The following is a 16,060-nucleotide window of genomic DNA, read 5'->3' on the forward strand; positions in this document are numbered from 1 at the left end:
GACATGGCTAGCTGGAGCATGGCGCGGATCGTGCCCGGTTTAACAACCGGGGCAAATGTGTCGTGTCGGTGAAGTCCACGCCCGCGCGTTGCAGAAAACCCTGAACCACCCAGCGAGCTTTATAGCGCTCAAGAGTGCCATTCGGACGAGTCTTGTGCCGAAAGACCCACTTTCCCATGATGATGTTGGCACGGGGTGGCCGAGGGACGAGTTACCAGGTACGGTTCCGTTGGAGAGCGTCGAACTCTTCCTGCATCGCAGCGAGCCAATGAGGATCCCGAAGGGTGGCTTGAGCTGACGATGGGAGAGGAGACGGCTCAAAGACGGAAGCAGCGAGAAGGTACTCATCGCTGTGGTACCGCGTGCTCGGTCGGAGAGTGCCAGCCTGAGAGCGAGTCATCGGGCGGGGCAGCGGGTCCAGAGTGGAGACGGGCGACGAAGAAGAAGAGCCCGCCTCCTCTGAGATTGCCGCGGGCGAGGCCGCAGGCGAGGCTGCCGGCGAGGCGGCGGGCGAGACGACCGCGGGCGAGGCCGCCGGAGTGGTCGAGGCCGGGGACGCTAGGGGCGTCGCGGGCGCCGAGGGAGGTGCGGCCCCTAGGGTAGCCAACCGGGGAGAAACTCAACCCGTGGCGCGGGGGGCACCCTCAAAGCCGGGAGGCGGCCCAAGAGAGGCACGGGAGCGGCCGTCACCTGGAGCGAGCAAAGCCGCAACATCCGAAGGTACCTGCTGAAACGGAAAAACCATCTCATCAAAGTAAACATGTCATGAAGTGATCACCCGATGTGAGATAGGATCATAGCAGCGGTAGCCTTTGGTGTTGGGAGGGTAGCCAAGAAAGATGCAGACCACCGACCGAGGGGCGAGCTTATGAGGAGCAGTGGAAGCAATGTTGGGGTAGCACAGGCAACCGAAAATGCGGAGTTCAGCATAGGAAGGTGGCGTGCCAAACAAGAGGTGATGAGGTGCAAAATTCCCACGAGGGCGACAAGGACGAATGTTAATGAGTAGTGATGCGGTGGCGAGCGCGTCGGGCCAAAAACGTGGTGGCACGTTGGCGTGAAAGAGGAGGGTGCGAACACAATCATTGAGAGTGCGAAGCACATGCTCAGTGCAGCCGTTTTGTTACGAAGTGTACGGGCAAGTGAGATGAAAGATCGTGCCGTGTGAGGCAAGAAGGTTGCGGATCACAAGGTTATCGAACTCCTTCCCGTTGTCTGTTTGCAACGCATGAATGGGACGTCCAAACTGCATGGAGACATAGGAGTAAAAAGCAGTGAGAGTGGCAACAGAGTCCGACTTTCGCCGCAATGGGAAGGTCCACACATAGTGCGAAAAATCGTTAAGTATGACAAGGTAATAAAGATAGCCCATGTTACTTGCAACAGGAGAGGTCCAAACATCACTATGAATTAATTCAAACGGGTATGATGCAACATGCGAGGAAGTGCTAAAAGGAAGACGAACATGTTTGCCGAGACGACAGGCATGACAAGTGCGATCATCGATCTTATTACACGTGAAGGAGAAACTCCGGAGAATATGACGAAGGGTGGCGGTGTTGGGATGACGGAGACGAGCGTGCCAAAGGTCCACTCCGGCGGAAAGCGACATGGGTGTAGCGACGGAGGAGGTAGAGGAGTGGACTGGGTAGAGCTCGTCGGGGCTGTCACATCGGTGGAGCACAACCCGGGTACGGGCATCCTTAACACAAAAGCCAAACATGTCAAATTCAACGGTAACAGGATTTTCACGTGTAAGAGAACGAACGGAAACAAGATTTTTAATGATGTCAGGCGAAACAAGCACATTAGAAAGATATAATGGCATGGAGTTAGAAGGAAAAGCAGCATGGCCGACATGAGTAATAGGCATGGAAGAATCGTCACCCACGGTAATGCGAGCAGCGGTGTGAACGGGGTGAGCGGCGAGAAGGTTACCGAGGTTGGCGGCCATGTGAGCCGTAGCTCCGGTGTCCATATACCAGTCGCCATCGCCAGTGTACTGCTGCGGCGTGGGGGCGGTGTGGAGGGCCGCGAGGAGCGCGGGGTCCCAAGGCGCCGTTGGTAGAGCCGAGGCGGACGACACCGGCTGAGGCGGGGGCGCCACAAACCCACCGGCCGGAGGCAGCCCATAGACCGCAGAGGGGCCATAGAGCGGCACGGGCTGGTACGCTTGAGGGGCTGCATGAAGCACCTGATGAGCGGTCGGGCGGGCGCCGAAGAGGCCCGGAGCGGGGGCACGTGGTATAAGCATGGAATATGCGTGCACAACCCCGGTCCAGGGGTTCTGGCCGGCCTGCCAGGGCACCGGGGGGAGCTGCGGCTGCTGCTGTTTGCGGCCGCCGCGGTGCTGCTGCTGCTGCTCGGCAGGAGGCGGCGGAGGAGCCGGCTGCGGCTGCGGGTAGGGAAACCCGGGTGGTGGCGGCGTCGGGAAGGGGCCCGGGGCGGGCCTTGGCGGGGCGGAGGGCGGCGCACCGCCGCGAGTACCGGCGGTGAGGGCAGTGTGGATGGCCCGGGTGCGTGACATCTGCATCCAGTTCTCCTCCAACTTCAGGTAGGCGACAATCTTGGGGAACGTCGGGTTGGTGATGAGGGGGATGTTGGAGGCGGCGTTCCCGAATTCGTCGCTCAGACCGACGATGAGGGTGCTGAGGAGGAGCTCGTCGGAGATCTTCTCACCAAGGTCACGGAGCTCGTCAACAGGCTTCTTGAGGCGCATGCAGTAATCATCGACAGACGAGTCAAGCTGCTGGCACCCAAAAAACTCGCTGTGCAAGAAAACCTTGCGTTGGAGCGCGTTGTCGCTGAAGAGGCCATTGAGCTTGGTCCAAACGACGTGAGCATCATCGTCGGCGGAGACCACCGTGTGGAAGAGGTTCCTCGAGATGGTGGTGTAGAACCAACAAATGAGGGTGGCGTCGATGGACATCCACTCCTCGTCATCCTCCATGAAGCGGGAATCCATGGTGCCATCGATGTGATCCCGGATGTTGTACTCTCAGAACACGAGGGAGAAGTACGTCTTCCATGCATAATAGGTGGAGGTAAGTTGGTCGAGGACGACGGGAACCCGAGCGAGGATGTTGAGGTCGCGGATGACGACGGGATCGGGGCCTTCGAACGGATTGGTGCGGCGGCTGCGGGTGGTGCCGGAGGAGCCAGGGGAGGCCATGGGGAGACGAGGGCATCGACGTCACGCGATAAGCGGCGCGGCAGATGGGAGGCGGCGTGGCGGGTTGGGGGCGGAAGTAGCACGGCGGTCACGGCGGCGGGGGGTGGCGGCGGCGGTGGTGTTGGGCGACGGCGGCGGCGATGAGATCGTGGCGGCGGCGACACAGGGTTATGGTTAGGATCTTAGGTATGATACCATGTTGAAAACGAGAATTTGGCAATGCTTCACGGTGTATTGATCTGTACAAAGCGCACGTATATATAGAGTACAAGGTAGGCCACAACCTCAACTATACAATAACTACAAGGTGAGCTAGGCTATATAATATACATGCACAAAATCATATATTCAACAGAGCCCACGGCCTCTACGTCTTCGGCGAATAGGCAAAGGGCGGCCTCAGAGGCCCTGGAGCTGCGGCTGCAGCGACGGATGCTCGAGATCGTGCTGGAGTAGTGCGGTGATCCGGACGATGATGAGGAGTGGGAGGACGGGAATCCGGGGAGTAAATTGCAAAAAACCACCACAATTGAGGACCCTAATTCAAAAAACCACCACCTTTTGTTTTTTTGGCAAAAAACCATCAACATTGTGCTGACAGTTTTCAGAAAACACTGATTGACTAATTAGAGCAGTTTGAGTGGAAAACCGACATCTGAGGCCCACATGTAAGTGATGACATGGCATGAAAAGTCAACAGCGTTTGCATGGACCGTTAAGTTGATATAGGCCCACTTGTCAGCAATCTCTCTCCCTCCCTGGCATTTCGTCAAGCAGCTTGTGAGCTCGCCGGAGAGCTCGCTGCCGGCAGCGTTCGGAGCTACGATACAGGGATGAGGGCTTCCATGGCGGGCACGTCTACCCACGAGCCGGCGACCAAATCGAGCACCACTGGGACATCGGCCTCGCCGGAGCAGGCAGGGGCGGGGACGCGCTGGATGTCGGCCTCGCCGGAGCGGGCGCGCGGACGCACGGAAGCTCGCCCACGCCGGAGCGGGCAGGGGCGCGGACGCGCGGGATGTCGGCCTTGACGGAGTCGCGGGCGCACGGCAGCTTGGCCTCGCCGGAGCGGACGCACGGCAACTCGGCATTCCGAGGCGGGCAGGGGCGCGGACGTGCTGGATATCGGCCTTGATGGAGTGGGCGCACGGCAGCTTGGCCTCGCCGGAGCAAGCTAGGTCATAGGGGCGCGGGATTTCGGCCTTGTACACCAAAGATTAGCTTGGATTTCAGCCTCGCCGAAGCAGGCTGGGCCCTGGGCGCACGGCAGCTCGACCTCGCCGGAGCGGGCTACGAGCACCGGCATGCTTAGCTCCGCCTGTGCCCTTCCCTTGTCCGTCTACAACAGCTGCCGGCGAACGAAAGCACTTGGATTTTTTTGGGGTGGAGAATGGGTTGGGACGGACGGACCTTGCTGGAGTTCGGTACGAAGCTCTGCAGCGATGCACCGCCTCCTCTGCACCACCAGCGACCACACGTCCTTGTGTATGCGCTGTCTCCGGAGGATGGCCTCGAGCCGGCGTCGCACCATGGTCCCTGCCTCCCTGGTGGGCTGGGCGAGCTAGAGCTCCACGCCGTCGGGTGGCTCGGCAAGGAGCAGATGGCTGCGGCGCGCCTCAGGGGAAAGGAGGCGGCGGCGTCGGGTGGCTCGGCTTGGGCAGGAGGCGGCGGCGGCGGCGGGTGGCTCGTCCAGGAGCATGTGGCGACGGCGCGTTTTTTTTCGAAAACAGGGGAAGGTGATTTTGACTGGTCCCTGCGTGACTAGCGCCGTTTACGGGTGTCACGGGTGCCGTCTCCACCCCAGCCACATGGCACCTGACAGTGGCGCCCGCCTGTCATATTTTGCATCAAGCTGCTCTAAGCAATCCATTAGTGTTTTTTGAAAACTGTCAGCACAATGTTGGTGGTTTTTTGAAAAAAAACTGAAAGGTGATGGTTTTTTGAATTAGGGTCCTCAATTGTGGTGGTTTTTTGCAATTTACTCGAATCCGGGCTAGGCGCGGACGGCTGGGCGGCAACATCAGCGACGAGGAGGGGCCACCCCCGGCGCCGGAGATGGATCCGTCCGACGCCAAAAACGAGACGGACAGGTAGGAAGATCTCCCATCCTATGCATCGCCTACCTTCTCGCACTGCTATCACGGAGACGCCGCCGCTGGCGAGAGGGAGGAGGGCGTCCGGATCCGCTCCCATCGCCGCTATCTGGGGCCGGAATGAGACGAGCAGAGATCTTTGTAGTGGTCTAGGTGGCAACGAGGAAGGAGAGGATGGGTTATGCATCCAACGATGGCGCGGCCATCGATCCTCTCCATCATACTGCCGTCCGAGGCGGGGCATCCTCAATATACAGTCCCACGCCGTCTAGGTGTCACATCTCACTTTCTCCTCTATCCATCTGCCATGATCTTGCTTCGCTACTTGCGTCCACGAGCAGTTGGTGGCTATATTGCATTGCGTCGGGAGCAAGAATGTGTTTTACTGTTCTTGCCAACGAATTATATGCTCCAATGTATATTCTGCAGAGTTTTCTCTGTTCAGATTGTGTAGAGGAGCTTAGACCAATAATTAGAATTTAAATTTCATGTCTACTCCAATACAGATCAAATTATTAGCTTTTATGTGTGCACACTGTATATTTTATAGTCTGCAACATCAAATTATTAGGTTTTATGTGTGCACACTGTATATTCTGTCGTCTGCACACATCTCATAAACTTTTGGGTGCATGTTTACTACTCCCTCCGCGAAGAAATATAAGAGCGTTTATCTAAAAGCTTCATTCCATGTACTTTTGGCATAGCTTAGATTTTTGTTGTCACCTTTCCTTGGGAATTAGGGATGTCCTACAGGTCAAAGCATTTCTGGTATGATCCTAATCTGCTGCGTTTTGGAGCTTATGAATTTCTTAAAATTCGTGTACTTAAGAATGCAATCTTCCGGTGTTCACTGAATATAACATGCTGTCTTTTGCATACTTTTGGTAGTTTCAGTAAGATTGATCACATAGATGGTTCTACATGGATAGAGATATCCACTTAGTGCACATTGTGCTAATAGTTTGCCTTATAGGACACTACCTATGGTAATTGTTTTGCCATATACTCGCTACATCCCAAAATAAGTGTATCAACTTTGTACTAACTTTAGTAGAAAGTTGTACTAAGGTTGAGACGCTTATTTGGGGACAGAAGGAGTAGCACACTACCCATGCTTAAATAGTTCTCTAGACATTTGAAGCCTTGTATGAAAATGTTCAATCTACAAGGTGCATGATGAAGGATATGGAAGTTGTAGCAAAATGACTTTCCGATGCTTCCAATGATTTAAGCTACTGTAGGAAAATCATTTGTTAGATTTTTGGATCAGCCAAAGCATTAGTTCAGTGTGACGCCTTCCCAGGTCTTCACTTAATGATGAATGTGTTGTTAGTTGAATAATTCAATGCTAATTTTATGCACTGACAAGTGAAAAATATCAGCCTTAGGCAAAGGCGAGGCCAGCATCATTACTACACTGCCTGCATCATCAATTGGGTGCTGTTATTGCAGTCATATATATTACTATATATTTCCTCTACTATTTCACTATATGATACCTTTAAATCTCTTGGATATCTAAAAGAACAAATAAAATAAAGTCGAATTCCTTATTTCCTGTAGTATTCTGATTTTCTAGAATCTGATGTTGGCACTACTTGCATAGGAAAATGTGACCTTTTCAATGGAGAATGGCTACCAAATCCCTCTGGCCCAGTCAAGCTGTCGTTTTAATAAAGATAACCAGAACTGCATGAGAATGGTAGACCGGACACCGGATATCTTCACTAGAAACCTAGTAAGCGTGATCTACCCCATTTGATGAAGTTAGATTTCTAGCTGCTATGAGGAGCAAAGCATGGGATTAATCAGTAACTTCATTCTTCGTAGCCAAGTTCAGTCATTGATTTGCATTATGTCTAAGGAAAATAATACATCATTACGTGACTCCTCCTTTAAATTCTCCTTTTCTCATACTAGAGTGTTGTTGTTAATGCTCACCTTGAAGCACCATGTCTGTATCTGCATTTACTTATTGTTTATGTTCAAATGCCCTCGAAATAGCATCTGAAGCACAAGACCTAATCACGGGTTGAAAGTAAGTCATGTGCTTTAGATGCCCTCAAAAGTATCATACAGTGAAAGGGTTCATGTGGTCCCCGTGATTATGCCTTTTGAGGAAGGGTTAAGAGTAGGTCCTGTGCTTCAGATGATCGAATGTTCAGTAATATCATCAACCTTCAGCGAGCAGCGACTCTAAAGCACATCGCCTCAAATGGTCTAGGATAGATTGATGTGTCCTTTCATGTGCTTTGTGAGTTGAATTTCCGTTAGTCTCGACCCAGCATGTATCTTCACTTTCAGTTGTCAAACTGTAGACTATGAAACTGAGAAAGATGTGAGGCTTTTGATAGGTCAGGTGTTTTTACTAAAATGTTTGACTCTAAAAAAATGTCCAGCGATATACGGGTTGTTTTCTAGCTAAGGGATCATTTACAAGGATTTGGAGGGGAGTTAGATTGTGCCTTGCTAGAGCTAGACAAATCGATAAAGATTATTGGGAAGGCTCTTTGCAAGCATAAAGTGAATCTTTGGTAGTTTACTTCCTAATATAGTTTGGCAAGTATAGATTTTCTATTTCTGAAAATTATATCGTCAATGTAGATTATCTCCGATGAAAAATATATTATCTATCAGACACGGATTCAGATATGTTAATACGGGCAAAGCAAAGTCAAATATTTCATCTCAGGGAAATATTATGAAATTTGTGAAGCTCTATAGTATTTACTGGAGTGATCGTGACACTGCTCATATTGTTTTACTTTACTATCTATACTTCTTTTAATCATGAGTTGAGCTGATGATAGGCTGCAGGCACCCCCCCCCCCCCCCCCCCCCCCCCGTCCTTCTCTTGTTCAATGTTCGGTGGATGCGCGACGTTTGCAGAGGCAGGTGAACTTCTTTTGACTTTTTTCTGCCCTTCTAATCTCTCCTCTCATTTCCTCTATTCTTCCTAGCCATCTCCTTTTCTATCGCCATATCGATATCTAAACTCTCTTCATCTTTTTTCTTCCTCTTCATCCAATTGTTGTGTTCAAAGCATACATGTCATAGAGCATCACTTCCAAACTATTAGACGTGGTGGACGAAAGAAGAGGATGAATGGTTATCATTATTATTTTGCTTGACCCTATTTGCCATACTTCCCCTCAAAGGAACTATTCTGCCACATTAAAAAGCTACAAATATTGATGTCATAAGGATATGCAGGATGATATTATACCCTGTTTGCCATATTTTCCCTCAAAGGAACTATTATGCCACATTAAAAAGCTACAAATATTGTTGACATAAGGATATGCATGATGATATTGTACATTTACTATTTATATACAGAACTACCTGACTGGGAAAGGGATATTAATATGTCCAGAAAGTGATTAACCTGTTAATTATGTGTACTCTTGCCGTCATAGAGATTTGTCTACATGATTTGTGTGGCTGCAATATTGTTTCATGTTGCACAACTTATTATCACATAATAATGAAGGAAATATGCCATAGAGGCAACAATAAAGTTGTTATTTTATATTTCCTTATATCATGATAAATGTTTATTATTCATGATAGAATTGTATTAACCGGAAACTTGATACATGTGTGGATACATAGACAAAACACCGTGTCCCTAGTAAGCCTCCACTAGACTAGCTCGTTAATCAAAGATGGTTAAGTTTCCTAACCATATACATGTGTTGTCATTTGATGAACGGGATCACATCATTAGGAGAATGATGTGATGGATAAGACCCATCCTTTAGCTTAGCATATTGATCGTTCAGTTTTATTGCTATTGCTTTCTTCATGTCAAATACATATTCCTTCGACTATGAGATTATGAAACTCCCGGACACCAGAGGAATGCCTTGTGTGCTATCAAATGTCACAACATAACTGGGCGATTATAAAGATGCTCTACATGTATCTCTGAAGGTGTTTGTTGGGTTGGCATAGATCGAGATTAGGATTTGTCACTTAGAGTATCGGGGCCCTCTCGGTAATGCACATCATAAGAAGCCTTGCAAGCAAAGTGACTAATGAGTTAGTTGCGGGATGAAACTATTACGGAATGAGTAAAGAGACTTGCTGGTAATGATATTGAACTAGGTATGTGGATACCGACGATCGAATCTCGGGCAAGTAACATACCAATGACAAAGGGAATAACGTATGTTGTCACAACGGTTCGACAGATAAAGATATTCGTACAATATGTAGGAGCCAATATGAGCATCCAAGTTCCACTATTGGTTATTGACCGGAGAGGTGTCTCGGTCATGTCTACATAGTACTTGAACCCGTAGGGTCCGCACGCTTAACGTTCGATGACGATTTTGTATTATATGATTTATGTGATTTGGTGACTGAATGTTGTTTGGATTCCCGGGTGAGATCACGAACATGATGAGGAGTCTCGAAATGTTCGAGAGGTAAAGATTGGTATATAGGATGATGGTATTCGGATACCGGAAGTGTTTCGGGGGTACTGGGTACATATCGGGTCACTGGAAAGGGGTTCCGGGCACCCCCGGCAAAGATATGGGCCTAATGGGCCAAGAGGGGAAACGCAGCAGCCAGCATGGGCTGCTGCGCCCCCCATATAGGCTGAACGAAAGGAAAGAGGGGAAGAGAGAAGGAAGGGGAGGGATTCGGCCTCCCCCTTCCTTCCCTCCTCTCTCCTCCATCCTCCCCCTCCGGAAAACATGGCAGGGGGGCGAATTGGACAAGGTTCCTCCTACTTGGGGGCGCCCGCTTGGATGCTCCCTTTCCCTCCCACCTATATATATGAGGGGGTAGGCGCCTAGAACATATATCAACTTATGTTAGTTGTGTGCGGTGCCTCCCTCCACAGATTACACCCTCGGTCATATTCTCGTAGTGATTAGGCGAAGCCCTGCGCAGATGGCATCACCATCACTGTCACCACGCCGTCGTGCTGACGGAACTCATCTACTTCCTCGACACTTTACTAAAACGAGAGTTCGAGGGACGTCATCGAGCTGAACGTGTGCAGAACTCGGAGGTGCCGTGCGTTCGGTACTTGATCGGTTGGAATGAGAAGAAGTTCGACTACATCAACCGCGTTGTCAAACGCTTCCACTTTCAGTCTATGAGGGTACGTAGACACACTCTTCCCCTCTCATTGCTATGCATCTCCTAGATAGATCTTGCGTGAGCGTAGGATTTTTTTTTGAAATTGCATGCTACGTTTCCCAACAGTGGCATCCGAGCCAGGTCTATGCGTAGATGATATGCACGAGTAAAACACAAAGAGTTTTGTGCAGTGATCGTCATACTACTTTACCACCAATGTCTTATTTTGATTCGGCGGTATTGTTGGATGAAGCGGACTGGAGCAACCTTACAGGACCACGTTCATGAGACCAGTTCCAACGACAGACATGCAACTAGTTTTGCATAAAGGTGGCTGGCGGGTGTCTGTTTCTCCAACTTTAGTTGAATCGAATTTGACTGCGGCCAGTCCTTGTTGAAGGTTAAAACAGCAAACTTAATAAATCACCGTTGTGGTTTTGATGCGTAGGTAAGAACGGTTCTTGCTAGAAGCCCGTAGAAGCCACGTAAAACTTGCAACAACAAAGTAGAGGACGTCTAACTTATTTTTGTAGGGCATGTTGTGATGTGATATGGTCAAGACATGATGTGATATATGCTATTGTATGAGATGATCATGTTTTGTAAAAGTTATCGGCAACCGGCATGAGCCTTATGGTTGTCTATTTATTGTATGAAATGCAAACGCTATGTAATTGCTATACTTTATCACTATGCGTTAGCGATAGTTGTAGAAGCAATAGTTGGCGAGATGACCACGACGCAATGATGGAGATCAAGGTGTCGAGCCAGTGACGATGGAGATCATGACGGTGCTTTGGAGATGGAGATCAAAGGCACAAGATGATGATGGCCATATCATGTCACATATTTTGATTGCATGTGATGTTTATCCTTTATGCATCTTATTTTGCTTAGTACGACGGTAGCATTATAAGATGATCCCTTAACTAAAATTTCAAGGTATAAGTGTTCTCCCTGAGTACGCACCGTTGCGAAAGTTTGTCGTGTTGAGACACCACGTGATGATCGGGTGTGATAGACTCTATGTTTACATACAACGGGTGCAAGACAGTTTTGCACATGCGGAATACTCGGGTTAAACTTGACGAACCTGGCATGTACAAACATGGTCTCGGAACACTGGAGACCGAAAGGTCGAACGTGAATCATATAGTAGATATGACCAACATAGAGATGTTCACCATTGATGACTACTCCATCTCACGTAATGATCATACATGGTTTAGTTGATTTGAATCACGTATCATTTAGATGACTTGAGGGATGTCTATCTAAGTGGGAGTTCTTAAGTAATTTGATTAAATGAACTTAATTTATCATGAACTTAGTCCTGATAGTATTTGCAAATTATGTTGTAGATCAATAGCTCGCGTTGTAGCTCCCCTATGTTTTTGATATGTTCCTAGAGAAAAATAAGCTGAAAGATGATAGTAGCAATGATGCGGACTAGGTCCGTGATCTGAGGAATTATGTCCTTGATACAACCATCCTCAATGCTGCACAGAAGAATTATGTCCTTGATGCACCGCTAGGTGACAGACCTATTGTAGGAGAAGATACAGTGATTATGAACATTTGGCTAGCTCGATATGATGACTACTTAATAGTTTATTGCGCGATGCTTTACGGCTTAGAACCAGGACTTCAAAAACTTTTTGAACGGCACAGAGCATATGAGATGTTCCAATAGCCGAAGATTGGTATTTCAGGCTCATGCCCGTGTCGGGAGGTATGAGACCTCTGACAAGTACTTTTCCTACAAGATGGAGGAGAATAGCTCGGCCAGTGAGCATGTGCTCAGAATGTCTGGGTACTAAAATCTCTTGAATCAAGTGGGAGTTAATCTTCCAGATAAGATAGTGATTGACATAGTTCTTTAATCACTATCACCAAGCTACTAGAACTTCATGATGAACTATAATATGCAAGGGATGACGAAAACAATTCCCGAGCTCTTCACGATGTTGAAATTGGCGAAGGTAGAAATCAAGAAAGAACATCAAGTGTTGATGGTTAAACAAGACCACTAGTTTCAAGAAAAAGGGAAAGGGAAAGAAATGGAACTTCAAGAAGCCCAAAGCTGGACCTAAGCCTGAAACTAAGTGCTTCTACTTCAAAGGGGATGGTCACTAGAAGCGGAACTGCCCCAAATACTTGGCGGATAAGAAGGATGGCAAAGTGAACAAAGGTATATTTGATATACATGATATTGATGTGTATTTTACTAGTGTTCGTAGTAACCCCTAGGTATTTGATACCGGTTCAGTTGCTAAGATTAGTAACTCGAAACAGGAGTTGCGGAGACGAGTTAAAAGGGATGTGACGATGTGTGTTGTAAATGATTCCAAGGTTGATATGATCACCATCAAACACTCCCACTACCTTCGGGATTAGTGTTGAACCTAAATAAATGTTATGTGGTGTTTGCGTTGAGCATGAATATGATTAGATCATGTTTATTGCAATACGTTTATTCATTTAAATTAGAGAATAATTGTTGTTTTGTTTACATGAATAAAACCTTCTATGGTCATACACCCAATGTGAATGGTTTATTGAATCTCGATCGTGGTGATACACATATTCATAATATTGATGCCAAAAGATGCAAAGTTGATAATGATAGTGCAACATACTTGTAGCACTGTCGTTTAAGTCATATTGGTAAGCGCATGAAGAAACTCCATGCAGATGGACTTTTGGAATCACTTGATTATGAATCATTTGATACTTGCGAACCATGCCTCATGGACAAGATGACTAAAACTCCATTCTCCGGAACAATGGAGCGAGCTAATGACTTATTGGAAATAATACATACCGATGTATGCGGTCCGATGAGTGTTGAAGCATGCGGCGGGTATCGTTATTTTCCGACCTTCACAGATGATTTGAGCAGATATGGGTATATCTACTTAATGAAACACAAGTCTGAAACATTTGAAAAGTCCAAAGAATTTCATAGTGAAGTGGAGAATCATCGTAACAAGAAATTTAAGTTTCTACGATCTGATCGCGGAGGCGGATATTTTAGTTACAAGTTTGGCTGGCCTTCATTTAAAACAATGTGGAATAGTTTCACAACTCAAGCCACCTGGAACACCACAGCGTAATGGTGTGTCCGAACATCGTAACCGCACTTTATTAGATATGGTGCGATCTATGATGTCTCTTACCGATCTACCACTATAATTTTGGGGTTATGCATTAGAGACAGCTGCATTCACGTTAAATAGGGCACCGTCTAAGTCCGTTGAGACAACACCGTATGAACTGTGGTTTGGCAAGAAACCTAAGCTGCCATTTCTTAAATTTGGGGATGCGATGCTTATGTCAAAAGGTTTCAGCTCGATAAGCTCGAACCCAAATCGGAGAAGTGTGTCTTCATAGGATACCCTAAGGAAACAATTTGGTACACCTTCTATCACATATCCGAAGTGTCGTGGTTTTGTCACGGCAGATGTCCTCATGAAAGGACTTAGTCGTGGAGCCATCGCTACGGGTTAGCTTAAAGGGGTTAAACCGGACAAGGGACACGAGAGTTTTATACTAGTTCGGCCCCTTCGATGAAGGTAAAAGCCTATGTCTAGTTGTGTAGGTATTGCTATGATTTCGATGACCAGGGAGCGAATCCGCTTTGCCTGGCTCTCGAGTTGTTGTGTGTTGTCCCTAAGTCGCTGTCGGGTCGTCCCCTTATATATACAGGTTGACGCCCGCCGGTTTACAGAGTCCCGAGGCCGGATCATAAATGTGTCCGGCACGGTCTCTATATTTCCTATCTTACAATGCAAGTTACATGAGAAAGTCGGTTTACATCTACAGGCCTTAACCCGCCTTTGGGCCTTGGGCCTTCGTAAAGCGCCACCATCCTCACGTCGTCATGGGCTTCTAATCTTCATAGAGTTAACCCGGCTACCTGCTACTTCTTGAGCACTGCGTTGGTTTTCCCCGAAGAGGAAGGGATGATGCAGCAAAGTAGCATAAGTATTTCCCTCAGTTTTTGAGAACCAAGGTATCAATCCAGTAGGAGGCTATGCGCGAGTCCCACGTACCTGCACAAAACAAATAAATCCTCACAACCAACGCAAATAGGGGTTGTCAATCCCTATAAGGCCACTTACGAGAGTGAGATCTGATAGATATGATAAGATAATATTTTTGGTATTTTTATGATAAAGATGCAAAGTAAAATAAAGGAAAAGTAAATAACAAAGGAAATAACTAAGTAGTAGGAGATTAATATGATAAAGATAGACCTGGGGGCCATAGGTTTCACTAGTGGCTTCTCTCAAGAGCATAAGTATTCTACGGTGGGTGAACAAATTACTGTTGAGCAATTGACAGAACTGAGCATAGTTATGAGAATATCTAGGTATGATCATGTATATAGGCATCACGTCCGAGACAAGTAGACCGATTCCTGCCTGCATCTACTACTATTACTCCACTCATCGACCGCTATCCAGCATGCGTCTAGAGTATTAAGTTAAAAATAGAGTAACGCCTTAAGCAAGATGACATGATGTAGAGAGATAGACTCATGCAATACGAAGAAAACCCCATCTTGTTATCCTTGATGGCAACAATACAATACGTGCCTTGCTGCCCCTACCGTCACTGGGAAAGGACACTGCAATATTGAACCCAAAGCTAAGCACTTCTCCCATTGCAAGAAAGATCAATCTAGTAGGCCAAACCAAACTGATAATTCGAAAAGACTTGTAAAGATAACCAATCATACATAAAAGAATTCAGAGAAGATTCAAATATTATTCATAGATAGACTTGATCATAAACCCACAATTCATCGGTCTCAACAAACACACCGCAAAAAGAAGATTACATCGAATAGATCTCCACAAGAGAGGGGGAGAACATTGTATTGAGATCCAAAAAGATGGAAGAAGCCATCTAGCTAATAACTATGGACCCGTAGGTCTGAGGTAAACTACTCACACTTCATCGGAGAGGCTATGGTGTTGATGTAGAAGCCCTCCATGATCGATGCCCCCTCCGGCGGAGCTCCGGAACAGGCCCTAAGATGGGATCTCATGAATACAGAAAGTTGCGGCGGTGGAATTAGGGTTTTGGCTCCGTATCTGATCGTTTGGGGGTACATAGGTATATATAGGAGGAAGGAGTACGTCGGTGGAGCAACAGGGGGCCCACGAGGATGGAGGGCGCGCCTCGGGGGGGGGGGGGGTAGACACGTCCCCTACCTCGTGGCCTCCTGTTTCTTTTCTTGACGTAGGGTCCAAGTCTCCCGGATCATAATCTTCCTAAAAATCACATTCCCGGTTTGGACTTCGTTTGATATTCCTTTTCTTCAAACCCTAAAACAGGCAAAAAATAACAATTCTGGGCTGGGCCTCCGGTTAATAGATTAGTCCCAAAAATAATATAAAAGTGGATAATAAAGCCCAACAATGTCCAAAACAGTAGATAATATAGCATGGAGCAATCAAAAATTATAGATACGTTGGAGACGTATCACTACCCTTGGGCGGTTTACGTCCAGTAGTAATATCCCCAACATTAGGCCCCAGATTGATTTGAACTTGTTCATGTCAATCTTCAACACTTAGAAAAATTCTTGCCCTAGCACCTTCGCATGGATCTTGTAAACCTCGTGATGTCATCCTCCAGATCCGCAGTAAACCGTCATGATGTCACCTATTCGTTGAAGCCGAAG

At 47.5% G+C, this 16,060-nt stretch overlaps 1 protein-coding gene across 1 annotated transcript; it reads right to left on the reverse strand.

Annotated features, from left to right (window-relative positions):
* Window positions 1-344: 344 nt before the first annotated feature.
* Window positions 345-2,965, reverse strand: LOC147973788 (uncharacterized). The gene is made up of 2 exons (XM_087524788.1): window positions 1,584-2,965; window positions 345-594 (listed from the first exon to the last, which is right to left on the reverse strand). Exons 1-2 carry the CDS (start codon window positions 2,963-2,965, stop codon window positions 345-347), a joined length of 1,632 nt encoding a protein of 543 aa, XP_087380914.1.
* Window positions 2,966-16,060: the final 13,095 nt, after the last annotated feature.

Source organism: Triticum urartu, chromosome 5A (genome assembly GCF_056163025.1).
Source record: "Triticum urartu cultivar PI428250 chromosome 5A, HENAU_Tu73, whole genome shotgun sequence".
Taxonomy (NCBI): domain Eukaryota; kingdom Viridiplantae; phylum Streptophyta; class Magnoliopsida; order Poales; family Poaceae; genus Triticum; species Triticum urartu.

What these genes read in the sequence shown, in the direction of transcription:
- LOC147973788 (XM_087524788.1), bottom strand. Translation starts at nt 2,965, where the DNA reads ATGGATTCCCGCTTCATGGAGGATGACGAGGAGTGGATGTCCATCGAC. An exon ending in TCCGCCGGAGTGGACCTTTG is followed by an intron (nt 595 to 1,583) that starts GCACGCTCGTCT and finishes TGGCTACCCTAG; the next exon opens with GGGCCGCACCTCCCTCGGCG.